Source organism: Chaetura pelagica, unplaced genomic scaffold, assembly GCF_000747805.2.
Source record: "Chaetura pelagica isolate M959 unplaced genomic scaffold, ChaPel_1.0 scaffold338, whole genome shotgun sequence".
NCBI lineage: Eukaryota > Metazoa > Chordata > Aves > Apodiformes > Apodidae > Chaetura > Chaetura pelagica.
Window position 1 is genome coordinate 169,092 of NW_009954114.1, and position 16,360 is coordinate 185,451.

Sequence of the window (16,360 nt, forward strand, 5' to 3'; positions counted from 1 at the left end):
GCTGCCAAAGCCCCGGTCCCAAAGTCCCCGCCGCTTTGTGGTGGGGGGGGGGGCGACCTGCGCTTGGAGTGCCCGCAGCCTCTTTGCTACCCAGCTCATCCTACCTGCGCCACCGCGTGGTGAGACAATTCCGGCTACCCCAGCTTATAGGGGAAAATATAATCCAGCCATTCGGGCAAATCCCTCCCCTCTGCTTCCCTCACGTGGATAAGATGTGTAACTAAGGTGTACCCATATATGTTTAATGTGTTGTAATCACTCCTTTTGAACCTCCTGCCCCAAATTGCTTTGTTTTCCCCACAATAAACCTTGCTGTTGTTAGAAATTTAGTAAGCACTGAGCGAGTTATTCACTCAAAAAAGTCGGGACATAAGTTCCTGTATCCTCTGTGTGAGGCGATACCCACGTGTGGATCTCTCAGCAAATCCTGATAAGTTAATACACTCCAATAAGGAGATATAATAGGTCACGGATCGTGACAGCCTACCCTCAGGTTTACTTGGCTTTATTAAAGAGGATGCTCTGAGCTGCTGCCAATCATTTTTTTGAACATGTGTATGCTCCTGTTTCTGTCCATCTCATGCAAGAGGAGCTGACTTTTATCTTTATGTTCTTTGTCTTTTGTGTTTGATCTTCACACATAGTTTCTTTCCCTGCTGGGCAGCTAGACCTGACAAACTCCACGTCCAGAAACAGGCCTGCCCTTGGCCTTGCTCACATGGCACTTTATGGCAAGTTAACTGGTAAGAAGAACTGAAGGTGAAGAGGACTTCTCCCAGCATCTGTATTTTGGGATGTTTACAGACATACCAGGCCACCTTCAAGAGCTTTGTTTTCTTCAGCCATACATATTCCTGCTATGCTTCAGATTTAATTTATCTGTCTTCAAACAGATTACTGCCTCTTGCCACTAGTTCGTATGAAATTTAGCCTCAGTTTTGTTAATTCAGAGCTTTCTATGAAAGGATTGGCATGTATGTTCTTTGAAACTGAGAATTAGAGTCCAGATGTCTAAAAGTGTAGCTATAAAAAAAAAAAAAAGAGTAAAACTCCCCAAATTTCTAAACTTTAAAAAAGTTAACTGGTGTTAGTATTCTCACATTACAGCATTCAGTTTTACTTGTGTGTGAGAAAAACCAAGATCAAGAACATAAGTAAGAGCAGGTCAGTTCATCACTATGGTATTAATAGACCCATTTTTCCCTGATGTCATTCTTAGGAACTACCTAATCCTCAAAAACATTTGTGAGTTAATGCCACTAACATGCTCTAAAAAAAAAATTATTAAAACTGCCATCTAAGTGCCAGGTTGCATTTTCACCTCTTTTTGGATTTTAAATCTGTTAGTTAAAAAAACCCAATAAAACAATAAAGCAAAAATAAACCAGAAAACAAAACAAACAAAAAAAAGAAGGAAAAAAAAAAGAATAAAAAAATGAGGAGAGGGGAAAGCAATTATTTTCTGTCCTCACACTTTGCCCACAGTCCTTGACTCAGGAGATATTTCTGCTCAAATGCTTCATGTTCAAGTAAAATTGCCTACTCATATAAACCATTTACTTCAATTAAATCCAGATGTATAGAGAGCTGATCAAATTAAAAGGAAGTAACTAGACTTATAATTGCAGGCTTTAGAAGCACGAGGTTTCTCTCTGTGGTTGAAAAGCTTGGCACAGTGTTCAGATGTGATTACAGTAAACCTTTCTATTGCTGTGATTGCTCATGTTGTTATTCATGCAGATAAACATACATTTTCTATTGGCAGACCTGGTAAGGCCACTCTATTATTAAGGTTGTATGACATTCCCCATTTTAAGACCTCGTATTCAGCAGCTTATAGCTCAACTACACTTTAAACACTTGATTGCATTTTCTTGGGAAATTTCAGTCAAAAGAGCCAAGCTGTCTCTGAAAGTCATGTTGTTTGTCAGCTTTCAAAGTGGTAGCAACTTTCTTTAAAAATAGCTTTACTGACCCACACTTATGGGCAGTGACTGAAAAGTCTGGAATAATGTGGCCTGTATTTCAGGTCTGTGGTTTCCAGTGTCTCTAAGAAAATTGTTCTAAAGCCATTTATAGCAGAAGTCTTTTTCTGCTAGGAGTCTTCCTGAGCTGTCAGACCTGGTGATTGCCCTGGCCCCTTTCCCAGCCTGTGGGGTTCCTGAACATGCAGTACCCTCACTTTAACCATCAACAATGCAGGGCATATACTGCTGCCACAGGAATTGACTTGGATCCATGGAAAGATAGAAGTGCAACCAGAGGTTCATGTCACTGTTGCTTTCTGCTGGCCCATATACTTGATTTTGAAAGCAGGGAGGTTTCCCTGTATTCTCAGTGGTGTCTTGGAGCCCTGAGTATTCTATGCTTTCTCCTGCAGGCTAAGATTCCCATTTTGTCCTGTTCAATATGCAGTGGGGCCAGACAGCAAGAGCCAGCACAGGTCACTGACTCTCCTCTTGGGGCAACACCTTTGCCAACATCCCTGAGCTCTGTGCAGCCCCAGCACAGCACTGTCCCTGAGCCAGGAGCTTCGAAGTTGCTGTGGATTTTCCCAGATGAACCCCACCAGCAGCAGTGTGGACATGCTCCCAGTGCACATAAAGCAGCACTTTAGAAATTCTCCAAACAAGGACATGATACTACCCCATTCCCATAATTGCAGGATGAAGTGCAAGGTAATCAGAGGCAGCTTTTTATCAATGGCAATCAGCAGTGGGCATTTCCATCGAAAGGAAGATCTCACAACAGGAATATCATTATCAACGTTTGTGTTTTAGATGATCAATTTATGCAAATTTTATGTTAATTAGACACGGCCTCTTTGATTTCTAGCATGTAGACAGCAACTCTTTCATGTTACACTGTTAGGTAACTTTGCTAGACTGTTCTATTTTAAATTTAGCTGTAAACCTGAGCTTTCTTTTTCTTTCTCTTAATTTCATTGTAAAGCAGGGTTTTTGTAAGAAAAAACATGCTAACAGTGTATGAAATTTGCACTGTAAAATTCAAATTAGAAGATTTGTTTATTAAAACAAATTCTATAATTATGCCAAATATTCCCTGTTTACAAAAAAAGAGCATTATTCTCCATAAACTTTAATAGGAGCATAATACCATATAATACTATAGTTAGGAGATCCCGATGCTACTAAATGCCCTTGGGATTGGGAAAAAGACCTTTACAAGATATATTTTTGAGTGCTTCTCCCTACCAAAAAAAAAGAAGGTAGCTGACATTTTCTTGCTTAAGTTAAAAACGAAGAGTTATGCCTTTTTTGTTTTAATATTTCAAATGAAAGTCAGCTGTTAACATCCACCTCACCGAATAAAATGGCTGATTATTCCTAAATGCACACTGCAGTTTGTGACTCCACAACTAGCATTTGCTGTTGGGATCTCCACTCTATGGAATTTATGTATGTGGCCCTTTTGCATATGGGGGACTACAGCAAGAGAACCACTTTGCCTTGTGAAAAAAAAATGCCTGTGCCTTCTCCTTGAGGTCTGGGCTGCAGAACCATGGACGTACAGTCAGGGCCCACTGCGCTGGAATTATGGCTTTATAACAATCCTTTATTTACACACACTGCTGAGGCAGTAAAAACAGCAAACAGATTTTTTAGCGGCAGGCAGCCGAAAGATCCCGCAGGGCACGTGCCCCCTTGCTGAGGCAGGAACACAGGCAAGTTAAATTTGTTCCATGACTGCTTTCCAGCTGGGAATTATGCTGACATGAAAATGGTGCTTGCCATTCCAGTTAAAAATGGGTTCAGTCCTCAGTGTTTCTCCCCTGCCCCACTACTCTTCTCAGTTTGAATTCATCCATGTGGCACTGGGAAAAAAAATAATTACTGGAAAGTGTTTTGTTAGAAAGGTTTCAATTTACTCATCACGAGATTGCTGAGCAATACTGTAAATAGACTCAAATAAAATCAATAGAAGGAGCTGTTCTCATGCTTCCTAGAATGCTTGCTTGGCAAATGGTTAACCTCATGTAATAAGTATGGATGCTGAATCCAAGCCATGTTATGTTTATGTAGATATTACAGCAGTATTTCCCAGGGATTTAGATAATTCTGCTTAGCAGTTGTCTCAGTGGCTGCAGCATCCTTCTGCCTCAGAATGGTTTCTTTTGCCCTTGTTGTGGACGCTTGCTTTCTTTCCTTTTCCTTAGTAAATAAAGACTCTTAACGACACACAGAAGCAGCAAGATTTGTCCTTGTGCTGCCAGTCCTAGCCTGTCAGTGCTATGTTTCATTCCCCCCTACAATTCTCTCATCTCCTTCCATCAACAGCAAAAAAGAGGAAAAGAGGTGGCTGGATCAAAGCCAAGGGTCCAGAGGAGATGCTACCTAAGATATCTCAGCATCAGAAAATCCACATTGTCAAGCTTTCTTTATAAGGGCAGGGTTATCTAAGTGAGAAGCTTCTGTCTAACAGCTTTGCTCGGATCTCACCAGGTTCCAGCCCTGAAAACTAAACTGTTGTAAAGTTTAGGAAGTTCCTAAAGTTTTGAAAAATCTACTGGGGAGAAGGTGATAAGAAAGGAAATATGAGAATAAGGCTTGAAACAATAAAAAATAGAATCAGATTAGATACAAGGGAACTACATGGACTCAGTAAATCTGAAAAACCTGGACAGTGCTTAAATGAATGCTGCCCGCCCCCAAAAAAAAAAGAATTTAGTGGGAACTTCCCAAGGAAACCATGACCAAAACCATTGAAAATAGGTGGATGGGAAGCTCTTGAATTTGCAGAAGACCTTTCTGCTGACCTTCCTCCTTTTTGGCAGAAGTTTTATTCTGCCAGAAAAGATGAGGAATGCTTCCTGCTAATGCAATGTGGGAACTGGAGGGGAAACCTGCACACTGCAGAGGCAGAATAGCCCTGAAGGTCCTACACATGCCATTTGCTTTTTTTTTTCCTGCTAAGATGCTGACTGTTTTTATGGTCTGTGCACTACATTACTGGGTAGCAGGTCACTGGCACCGAGTCACACAAGCCACCGTGTTACCACTGGATAGGAAACTCCAACACAAGCACAGTTTAAATCAATGCCCTTTAACCTTTGGATAATATTACTTAGACCTTGAAGCACTCAGGCCTCTGAGGAAGCTGTAAAATACACTTCTGGGGGGGTTATAATGGGTTGGACTTGTTATTTTCCATGCAGACACGTAATCAAATTACTCCCTCACACAGGGACCAAGGTGTTTGTGGACAGCTCAGTAATTACTCATGACAGCTTCAGAAACAGAGAATGACAACAGTGTTGCTGCATCTGGGGAGGGATGTTGGAAATCACCATCTTTCTGTACAGCCTTCGATGTTGTAAATGGATCCTGAAAAATCCAGCTGAGCATTATAGTAATTGTAATTCTATTGGTTTCTATAGAAATAGTTTTATCCTAACAGCCAATAAATCAATTTCCTCCTGGAACACTAATGCAATGAGAAGGGGCACCATTTCACCATTATTTATAGAGCAAACAGCTTTTACACAATTTGCAATACCTATCAGAGTTTTATAGACTTCATCAGATTTTTCAAGCACATTGCTGCATAAAAACATCTCTGGCCATAAATTGTAGAGGAAAAATGGGCGAGGGGGGACGGGAGAAGAAAGCAAGTTGTGCAGCGAAGCCACAAAGCAATGCAGAATATTTACCACCAGATGGCAGGCTGGTACAGGTGCCTACTCCCTCACACAGGGACCAAGGTGTTTGTGGACAGCTCAGTAATTACTCATGACAGCTTCAGAAACAGAGAATGACAACAGTGTTGCTGCATCTGGGGAGGGATGTTGGAAATCACCATCTTTCTGTACAGCCTTCGATGTTGTAAATGGATCCTGAAAAATCCAGCTGAGCATTATAGTAATTGTAATTCTATTGGTTTCTATAGAAATAGTTTTATCCTAACAGCCAATAAATCAATTTCCTCCTGGAACACTAATGCAATGAGAAGGGGCACCATTTCACCATTATTTATAGAGCAAACAGCTTTTACACAATTTGCAATACCTATCAGAGTTTTATAGACTTCATCAGATTTTTCAAGCACATTGCTGCATAAAAACATCTCTGGCCATAAATTGTAGAGGAAAAATGGGCGAGGGGGGACGGGAGAAGAAAGCAAGTTGTGCAGCGAAGCCACAAAGCAATGCAGAATATTTACCACCAGATGGCAGGCGGGTACAGGTGCCGCCGTTCTGGCAGGGATGCCTCTCGCAGGCATCGGGGTAGAGGACGCAGCCAAGCTTCAATTCCGTCAGGCCAACCACTTCTGCAAAGCTGCTGCGCTTGTTTTGGAGCGGCAGCTCGTTGTTATTGAGGACAACGGAATCCAGGCAGCCCTGAAAGCCGCTCAAGACCTGCGTTGTCCTCTTGTCCGTCAGGCTGCGGACGTTATCCACTTGCACCTGGGCGCCGAAGTATCGGGGTAGAGGACGCAGCCAAGCTTCAATTCCGTCAGGCCAACCACTTCTGCAAAGCTGCTGCGCTTGTTTTGGAGCGGCAGCTCGTTGTTATTGAGGACAACGGAATCCAGGCAGCCCTGAAAGCCGCTCAAGACCTGCGTTGTCCTCTTGTCCGTCAGGCTGCGGACGTTATCCACTTGCACCTGGGCGCCGAAGTAGACCGAGCTGTCCGTGCCCAGGGTCTGGAAATAGAGGGGGGCTTTGCGGCGCTCCACGTAGCTGTCGTCCAGGGACAAGCTGGTGAAATTGCGATTCAGCTCCAGAAAGACAGAATGCCAGCTTCCATCATTAATGGCCCTGCCAGAAATTCCCAGGATTCCCGGGCCACTTCCACAGTCCAACTGGAACCACAGTTTGCCGTCGACAATCTGCAGGAGGAAAAGAGAAATCAAAGTGCTTTGGGCACTCAGCTGTCTCATAATACACTCTCATGGAAAACCTGGAAACACAGAGGACGTCTAGACATTCTCTATACAGTTTTAAAGCTGCTCTCCTATGTGACACCAAAACAGAAAAAAACCTGTGCCTTTCTAAGGTGATAAATACCAGCCTACTTAGAATCTACCCAAAGGCAGTTACTGCAGACGAACTGAAAATACAGAAAAAGAATACAGAAATACAGAAGCAGAACACAGGACAGGAGTAGGATGAAGATATGTTTCACTGAGCATGTCCTGCCATCCACCTGTGTGCTGTGATTCTACTCCTGGGGGTAGGCCACCTCTGAGTGTTTGAGTGAGGCTTATGGCAAAGTCAATGGGCACTGTTCTCAGCTGGGCATGCTAGATGCTCTGCTCACACACAGATCCTGTGCCTCTGCAATCTTTCAGAGCATCTCAGCAAGGTGTGGATTTGTCCCTAAGTGTCATAAGTTCAGTTTCTCCAAGTACAACAGTAAGATTTTGGTTGACTAAAAAAGTGAGATGTTTCCCTGGGACTACCTGTTCTGCCTGTGTCTCATAGATGACACAGAATGGCTCATACCTTTCTTCCTTTCCTGATATTTATGCTGGGTTCATGGCTTTAGAGGGATTTTTAGGATTTCTCACTCTCCCTCCTGCCTCTTGCCCACCTGCAGTCCTCATAAAGGGGAAATCTGTGCCAGCCTGCTGGGGCAGGCAAAGTGCAAAGTGAAGAAACAGGTATGAAGCGCTGGTTTCCTGATTAGCAGTCTACCCAAAGAATTTAGGTTGCTTTAACAGATGGCAGATAAGTTTAAAATGGCTGACAAGGCTGGAAATAATTTCTTATGACACATTAATTGGATTCAAACTCTCTGAAAGCTCTTGCAATCATTTTACCTTTATGCCATGCTCTAGGAATTATTTATCTCCGTAAAGCCCATCTCAAGATAGTTCTGTCCCATTATTTATCCCCCTGAAAAGTTCAAGTGCAGTGTCCTTTTTAATCCTTCCCTGCAGCACACATTGTACTCTCACTGGTTTATCCATAACACAAACCTACTGCTCTCCTCTAGCCAAGCAGAGTTGCCATAGCTGTCAATGGAAGAACCCCTCTGCACTTTGGTGACCTGCTAAATTGGCATGACTAATGCAGATGAGAGGATTGTGTCTATCTGACTTTGGCCATTTTTGACTGTTTCTGACATGAATAGTTATTAAAAACTGTGTTATCTAGAGACATCCCTTGGCATGCGTTGGAACTGGTGTTGAAACCCTTCTCTGCCAGGCTTACTGATTTGGCTTGAAGGCAAATGGGATACTAGTAATCTACAGGAGCAGACTGTGCTGTTGTACCATTATCAGTATTTTACTGGAAAATCCCTGGAGAATCCTTGGAGAATGACAAAACTACCTGGAGAAAAGCTCAGGGTAAAATCTTTTGCTCTGATGATCTTTGCAGTTCCTTTTCCTTTCCAGACCTCAGGCTCTTGATCAGCTGAATTTGAGCTGGGGTGTAACCTCAAGCCAAGCCACATTGGGCAGTTGGTGTGTGAACTCCACCAGTCTGCTGTTGCTTGGATGAGGTGGACATGGAGGTGCTAAGCACATGACAAGCATTCTATAAATGCCACCTGCCTCCTTATCCTGCATGGTATGATGAGTGTAGTGTGATACACATGTAGAAGGAGCCAGAAGAGCAAGAATTAGTCCCTGCTGTGGGCAGCTGGCTATTTTGAAGTCCTTGAGCTGTAGGATGCAATAAAACTGAGATCTATGATAGTAATACAACATGCTGGCGGGATAGATGTTGCATGGTATTCCTACAGCTCAATCAAAAAAGGCTAATGGATATATAGAAAAATATGTCTGGATTATTTTTCATTTTAAAATCTTCTCTTAGATGACTCAAAACTCATCTGTAAACTATTTCTGTAGATTGAAATTGGGCCTATTAAAGCATCTGCTCAGGAGGAATCTCAGTAAACAAGATGCCCTGATGAACTGAGCTGGTTTCTCTCCAGAGATAGAGCAATAGTTTCTTTCCTCTCTGTGCAACAAAGTAGTTCACAAACCTTGAAAGTGCTGCTCAGAAAATGCGGTCTGGCTCAACACGAATACAAATCAAACAGAAAAATAAATGCCAACATATTACACTTTGAAAAACAGCCATAATCGGATAAGCAGTTACCTTGCTTCTTATTCCAAAGCCTTTTTCCTAAGGAAACTGTTCTACTGATTGTGTATAATACACATATACCTCCCCTAAGACTACTTATACCCTGAAGGACCTGCTGCCTGCATGTCTATTACCCTTACTCACCAAACATGCTTTTCCAATTATCTTTATAAATACAACACCACATATGAGCACCTGGGATAAGTATTACACCATTTGTATATGGGAAACTATAATCTAAAAGATTTGCCATTAGAATATGTTTTATACATCTTTCTCATCCACTTTTATTTCCTTTTACCAAGAGATCATCTGACACACAGAGTAAATATATATTGTCTGAAACGCTATGTTCCCTTCCTTTTATTAAAAAAGCACTAGTAACCTCCACCTCAGGCCAAATGAAAGATGGAAAGGATGGTCCAACACTTACAGTACTAGCCTAGGATATGATAGATATGCCTGGGAACCCACACTCTGTAACACTCTTCCTCTGGGATCTCAAGCAAGTCATTAGTTTCATATCTCCATCAGTAAAAGAGGGATAACGTCATTTCCCTCCCTCACACCAGTGCTTTAAGGATACAAACACTGAAGACTGTGACATGCCCAGATATGGGACCATAAAAATACTTTCATTAATCAGGTGGTCACAGGTCTTGCTGCAGCTGGGCATGGAGGAAGTATTTGTCCTCTGCTGGTCCTGTGCCTCTAGAAGGAGGAGGATGAGCAGGAACAGCAGGCAAGGAGTGGGAGCTGCAAAGAGCTTCTGTCCTGCCTACTTAGCAGCTCGGCTGGTAGGGCAAGAAGGAGAAGGGTCCTCCATATGGCAGGACAAAATGATGACTTCACTCCTAAGCATGGAGAATTCAACCATAGATCTTTGATTCAGCAATCAATCCCTGGTGTTCCCATGATTTTCTGTAACCATCTGTGATATCACTGACATTGTTCAATCCCTAGAGACATTATTTGATTATAGCCTGGACCCTGGTACCAAGAAAAGATGAACTTCAAGCTAACCTCTTACTAGATGAAGTACATTCAAGTGAATGGTATGTAAATCCTAAAAATGGCCAATGCTGTTGCCCAGGCTCAGTGGTTATTCAGACATAACCTTGTGGGGTGACTGGTCTGGTTGAGGGTTGGCAGCATCATACTCTCAGTTCAGGACTGCATGTGTGGCACTGCTTTTTTCTCCATCTGTGAGATGTAACACAGCAGAGAGCTTGAGTTACTTCATCTCACAGCAGAGATGTAAACTCTGCAAGCTCTCACTAGAGCAGCCCACAACACCAGCAGAGACCCTCTGCACAAAGACGAACACAGAGCTGCTGCTGGACAGACAATTCCCATCAAGCTTTCACCTCTCAGAGCTTGATGGGCTCAGTTACAGCATCTATTGTTACAGCTACTAGGACAGAGAGGTTAATGCATACTTAGGCATGTATGCTCTGGCAGACACAAAATTCCTCACCTGTACAGAAGCACAAAGAATGGAGAAGGCTCCAAAAGCTGATGCAATCTGTTACATTTCAACAGTTTCATTCAATGAGCAAAATTGAGCCAAACACATATTGTGAATTATATTAGAATATTAGCCTGGCTAAGATGTTTGGCTAACATTCATATTTGTGTATCAACATAGGTAATAAAATGATCAAATGGTTCTTCTGAGACCAACTTAGGCTCACACAGTCCATCTGCAGTCACACACTATGGATACAGCATGCTGACTACTAATCTATCTGGGGAAATATTTCGTTAGCTGAATCCCATTTCAGGTTTGTTTGTGTAAAACAGTATATTTAATTAAAATATTACTTGTTTCAACTCCAGCCGTAACTGGGACCATATCCAAGCTTCAGCCTTATCCAGCACAAGCCATGCAGCAGTAATGCATTAAAATGTATAATACACACTTAACCACACAAAGTTTTATGCTAACTGCCTGGGCAAACATATGCTTGCCTTTTACCATTTAACAGCTATATTTCATCATAGAATCATCATAGAATCATCATAGAATCTTAGGGGCTGGAAGGGACCTCAAAAGATCATCTAGTCCAACCCCCCTGCCAGAGCAGGGTCACCTAGAGTACATCACACAGAAACGCATCCAGGTGGGTTTTGAATGTCTCCACTGAAGGAGACTCCACAACCTCCCTGGGCAGTCTGTTCCAGTGCTCTGTCACTCTTACAGTAAAAAATTTTTTTCGGATATTCACCTTGAACCTCCTATGCTCCAATTTGCACCCATGCACCCTTGTCCTATCACTGGTCATCACTGAGAAAAGCCTAACTCCATCTCCCTGACACTCACCCCTTACATATTTGTAAACATTGATGAGGTCACCCCTCAGTCTCCTTTTCTCCAAGCTAAAGAGACCCACCTCCCTCAGCCTTTCCTCATCAGGGAGATGTTCCACTCCCTTAATCATCTTCGTACCTCTGCGCTGGACTCTTTCAAGCAGTTCCCTGTCCTTCTTGAACTGAGGGGCCCAGAACTGGACACAATACTCCAGATGTGGCCTCACCAATGCAGAATAGAGGGGGAGGAGAACCTCTCTTGACCTACTAACCACACCCTTTCTAATGCACCCCAGGATGCCATTGGCCTTCTTGGCCACAAGGGCACATTGCTGGCTCATGGTCATCCTCCTGTCTACCAGGACCCCCAGGTCTCTTTCACCTACACTACTCTCCAGCAGTTCAGCCCCCAACCTGTACTGGGACATGGTGTTGTTCTTCCCCAAATGTAAAACTCTGCACTTCCCCTTGTTGAATTTCATCATGTTTCTCCCCGCCCAACTCTCCAACCTATCTAAGTCTCTCTGAATGGCAGCACAGCCTTCTGGTGTGTCAGCCACTCCTCCCAGCTTAGTGTCATCAGCAAACTTGCTGAGGGTACATTCTATACCCTCATCCAGGTCGTTGATGAAGATGTTGAACAACACCGGTCCCAGTACCGACCCCTGAGGGACTCCACTAGTCACACACCTCCAACCAGATTCTGCCCCATTGACTACAACTCTCTGACTCTTTCCTTTCAACCAGTTCCTAATCCACCTCACTACCTGATCACCAAACCCATACCTGATCAACTTATCTACAAGGATGCTGTGGGAGACGGTGTCAAATGCTTTACTGAAATCAAGATAAACCACATCTACCGCTCTACCATCATCTATCCACCTAGTAATTTCCTCATAGAAGGCTATGAGGTTAGTCAAACATGATTTACCCTTGATAAAACCATGTTGACTGCTCTTGATGACCCCCATGTCCTTGACGTGCCTGAAGATAGTGACAAGAACAAGTTGTTCCATCACCTTTCCAGGGATGGAGGTGAGGCTGACCGGTCTATAGTTACCCGGGTCCTCCTTCTTGCCCTTCTTGTAGACTGGTGTGACATTTGCTACCCTCCAGTCCTCAGGCATCTCTCCTGTTACCATATTTCTGGCATGTTAGGGAAGTTTTTCTTTACCTATTGTTAATCCTTTAAATTTCACAAAACATGTTAAATCTCTATTACAGTCCTTGAAAAAAATAAATAAATACATAAATAAATAATGAAATTCTCTTTTGCAATGGCCTTGTAATGCTTAAAATTGCTAAATCTTACTTTTCCCAGATAGATGTTACAAAGGAAAAAGGAAATGGTGATAAAATTTTGACATATGTAATTCTGTTAGAAGAAGAAGGCCATTGACCTGCATCTCATTTTGCTCCAATTGTCTTAAAAGCAAGAGCACATAACAAAAAAAAATGGTCAGCCTCTCAAAATCGATGGATGAGTTGCTTTATCTGAAACAGCTGAATAAATAACACCCTTATTATATTGTATCAACAGAGTGTAGCTGGTAGGCTTTCAACAAAGTAGTAGACAAGCAGTTTGCTCTATGGAATTGATTATTCATCCAAGAAGGACACTGTGTTATGATTATGAAATATTTCCATCCCTGGAGTTATCACAAATGTATGAGCTACCAAAATTAAGCTGGTCATTTAAACACTGAAAACCATATTGCAGCATTAATTTTTAAATAGACTGCAATGAAGGAGACTTGTTTAAAAAAAATCAATACCACTACATGCCCCAACAGGGGTGCTGTTTCCTGCTTGTTCTCCAGTGAGGTGGTACTAGGTGGTTGGTCTAAACTTGGCTTCCAGCTCTGCCTGTGTTTGGAGCTCAGTGTTGGTGCTGGGTCCCCTCCTGTTAATCCGGCAGATGCTTAAGTACAAGCTTAAAATTAAGGTACGTGAGGAGTTCCAATTGCCTTCAAGTACAGGAAGTTGAGAAAGTGATTAAGTGCTTTGCTGGAGTGATGCCAGAGTGCTCAAAAGAGCACAGGATCCCATCCTTGATCCTCTATTTGGAAAGCTTCTCCTCATGTTTAATTTAATTGAAAGCAATGCTCAAATGATAACAACTTCACATTTACAGACCTCTAATTAATCTACTTACTGGCCTCATTTCTGAGCACTTCCTTATCTCACAACATACATACCTGGTTAAAAAAACAACAAAACAAACTAAAAAGGCCTTACCTCTGGTTTACAAATGAAAAAACACATGCTTAGAAAGTCTAAAGGCAAATTCCTTGAAAGCATCTCAGTTAGGGATCCTCAAAGTACAGTTTATGAGTCAGCGGTCACCCCTGAAGAGACCTGCAATGGCTACATCCCTTGAGCATAATGACATGTGCCTGCCATAGAGCACTTTTGTGAGTCTTCAGTCTGATGCTCCTCTGCTAAATGACCTTCATAAGCAAAACTCTTGCAATTCCTGATCTTTTTTTCCCTCAAAAAACAGGCTGAATGTAAAGCTTTACTTATTTTAAGCCCTATGCTTATAGAAAGAAGCCAAGGGCTAGACCTGGGGAAAGGATGCATCCACTGCAACTGCAAATCCTGCCCTACCTAAAAGCTAAGCATGAGGTCCCGGGAAGGGAACTCCTTGTGTCCTTCCCAGGATGATGCACAGGAGAAACTGGAAACCTTGCACTCGTAACACTGTATACAAGTCCCTGGACCTCTCTCATCAAACATGTTAAGTGGCAGCTGTCTGAAGCTCTCTATTAAGTACTGCACAAGATGGGTTCAGAGCTGGAAATTCTTCCTTAAAGCTAGAAAGCAAAACCGAACGTGACCTGGAGGTTGGCCTCTGAGATGGGAGCAGAGCAGCTGCAGTTTTTGTTACTGGTCCTTTAAGTATTATTTTTCCTTCCAGTATCCTTCAAACCAAACTGGTCAGGTGATTTTGTGAAGCAGTGACTGAAAACATAATTCTAACCTCACAACTAAAAACTCAGTCCAGGTGACTGCAGTGAGGGAATCTCATTTATTTTTTTGTATAGTGTGATTTTTTTTCTTTTGGTGGCAAAAATCTCCCAGTGCCAACTGGAGATTTGCACTCAGTTGACTATGATCTGACCTGCTGGACTCTTAAGCACAGTAGTTTTATAAACTAAACTCTAATAAAATAAATTCTCCTGTCAATCACTGCAACTCCATTTTAGTCTGTCTCTGTATCATCTATTGGTTTCAAATGGTACCTTTCACCAGGGCCCTTTGTTTTTTTCCAGGCATTTTTCAAAACTACAAAATTGCAAACGTTCCCTTTGTTATGTGCTAAGAGCAACCATGATGAAGACTTCAAACAAGGCCTTCAAGACCATAGTTTTTTTTGGTTTTTTGAACAAAAAACTATACTGAGAAGTTCAAACTGCACTTCTACACATCTCAAAGTAGACCTTAATTGTCTTGTACAAATCTGAGTAACTCTGAGAGTCCCCAGTGAAAGACAGATAGTATTGCTGCTCATGAAATATTTCAGTCGAACAGCTCTAAAATTATTTGCTGCCCATTAATAACTCATCAAGCCATTTTAACACTACCTAAGCGTTTTGCCAAAAGAATTCTAAAGCTTGCAAATTCATACACAAAAGGCTCTGTGCCATTTCTTCCACTGCTGAATTATGGGACATGGCTGAGTTACAGAAGTCAATGTCTTAATTTTGTACCTTAGAGGCTCTAAGAAGAAATACTATACATGCAGGCTCTTGGATGAGGGTAGCACTCTTCCCATCCTGCCGGTATTTGTCATTCCACAGAAACCCAACAATAAACAAAAATGCATGGAGAACATACCAATTAAACATTGATTGGTTATAAATCTCCTGCTAGCCCATGCCTCTCTCAACAAATGATCTTAATTCACAGAGTGCAGAAATCTTCACATCCAGTAGGAGACACCAATCAGTTGGTTTCTGGAATTAACTCAGCAGCAGTGAGGAAATATCCTTTAACCTCAGGCACGGACACAGAGGAAGAACAGTTACTTCAGCATGGTTTTGACTGTATGGTCATATAATAGCCATTTGGCCATATATGGCCAAATCTTACATCTTGTGCAGATTGGCTCCTTCATGGAGACACACATAACATCCAATGGAGCACTTTTCAAGTAAAGTACCACTAACAAGCTGCTTTTTTTTGATCATTGTTATTGCTGCTATTGTGGAAATTGCTGTTTTTCCCTGTTAGTATGAAACAGATCAGACTTTATCTGCTTAAGCTACAGCTGAAATGAGCACAACATTCCCCAAATCGAGAGCCAATAGAAAACACAGAATGAAGAAAAACAACTGTGAAAAAGATAAGTTATTTTAATTACCTTCAGAATTATACAGGGATTAGCTCTGGTGTACATTATAATCCCATTGCTTTGCAGTGTTCGCAGACGGAGAGCCAACTTGAATTCCTCTTTCTTGCTGTTTTCAGAAACTCGGTATTTAATGTAGCTATTCCCAGCAAAGCTAAGGGAAGTGTGGCCTGAAATAACCATTTTGAAAAGACATGTTCTTTTAGTGACACATGAAATAATTCCTCAACTGTCAAGTTCATTGAAAAATTTATAGAGCTAATGAGAATATTGAGGAAATAAATAAAGCCAATCTTTTATGGGAAAAGAGCTGGCATCTACCACAAAACCTTTTTTTTTTTTGTTTGGTTGGGTTTTTTGTTTTGTTTTGGGTTTTTGGGGGTTTTTTTTCAAGTTATTTTACAGGGTTGGAGGAAAGCTTTTCTTTCTGCACACTTACAAAAACAGTGGTTGCTCCAAGTACTCAGCATGTTATACATCTATTATTATGTTATACATCCCTGGAGGCACCTATGTTGCCTTGCTGATAACAGAGGGAGTCAAAGATGCCAGACAAACCCCTGCAATGAGTTCCTGCAACCCGTGCCCAGGACCACACCAATACACCTCAGTAACTGCTGTTGTCAGCAGGA

General features: G+C 42.0%; 1 protein-coding gene across 1 annotated transcript in view; it reads right to left on the bottom strand.

Annotated features, from left to right (window-relative positions):
* Positions 1-16,360, bottom strand: part of FAT3 (FAT atypical cadherin 3) — a 345,063-nt gene that overhangs the window by 16,577 nt on the left and 312,126 nt on the right. Inside the window, exons 22-24 of the mRNA XM_010002614.1 lie at positions 15,741-15,898; positions 6,625-6,849; positions 6,181-6,424 (exon numbers count right to left, since the gene is read on the bottom strand). Of these exons, the coding sequence (XP_010000916.1) occupies positions 6,181-6,424; positions 6,625-6,849; positions 15,741-15,898 (627 nt within the window). The remainder of the gene's footprint in view (positions 1-6,180; positions 6,425-6,624; positions 6,850-15,740; positions 15,899-16,360) is intronic.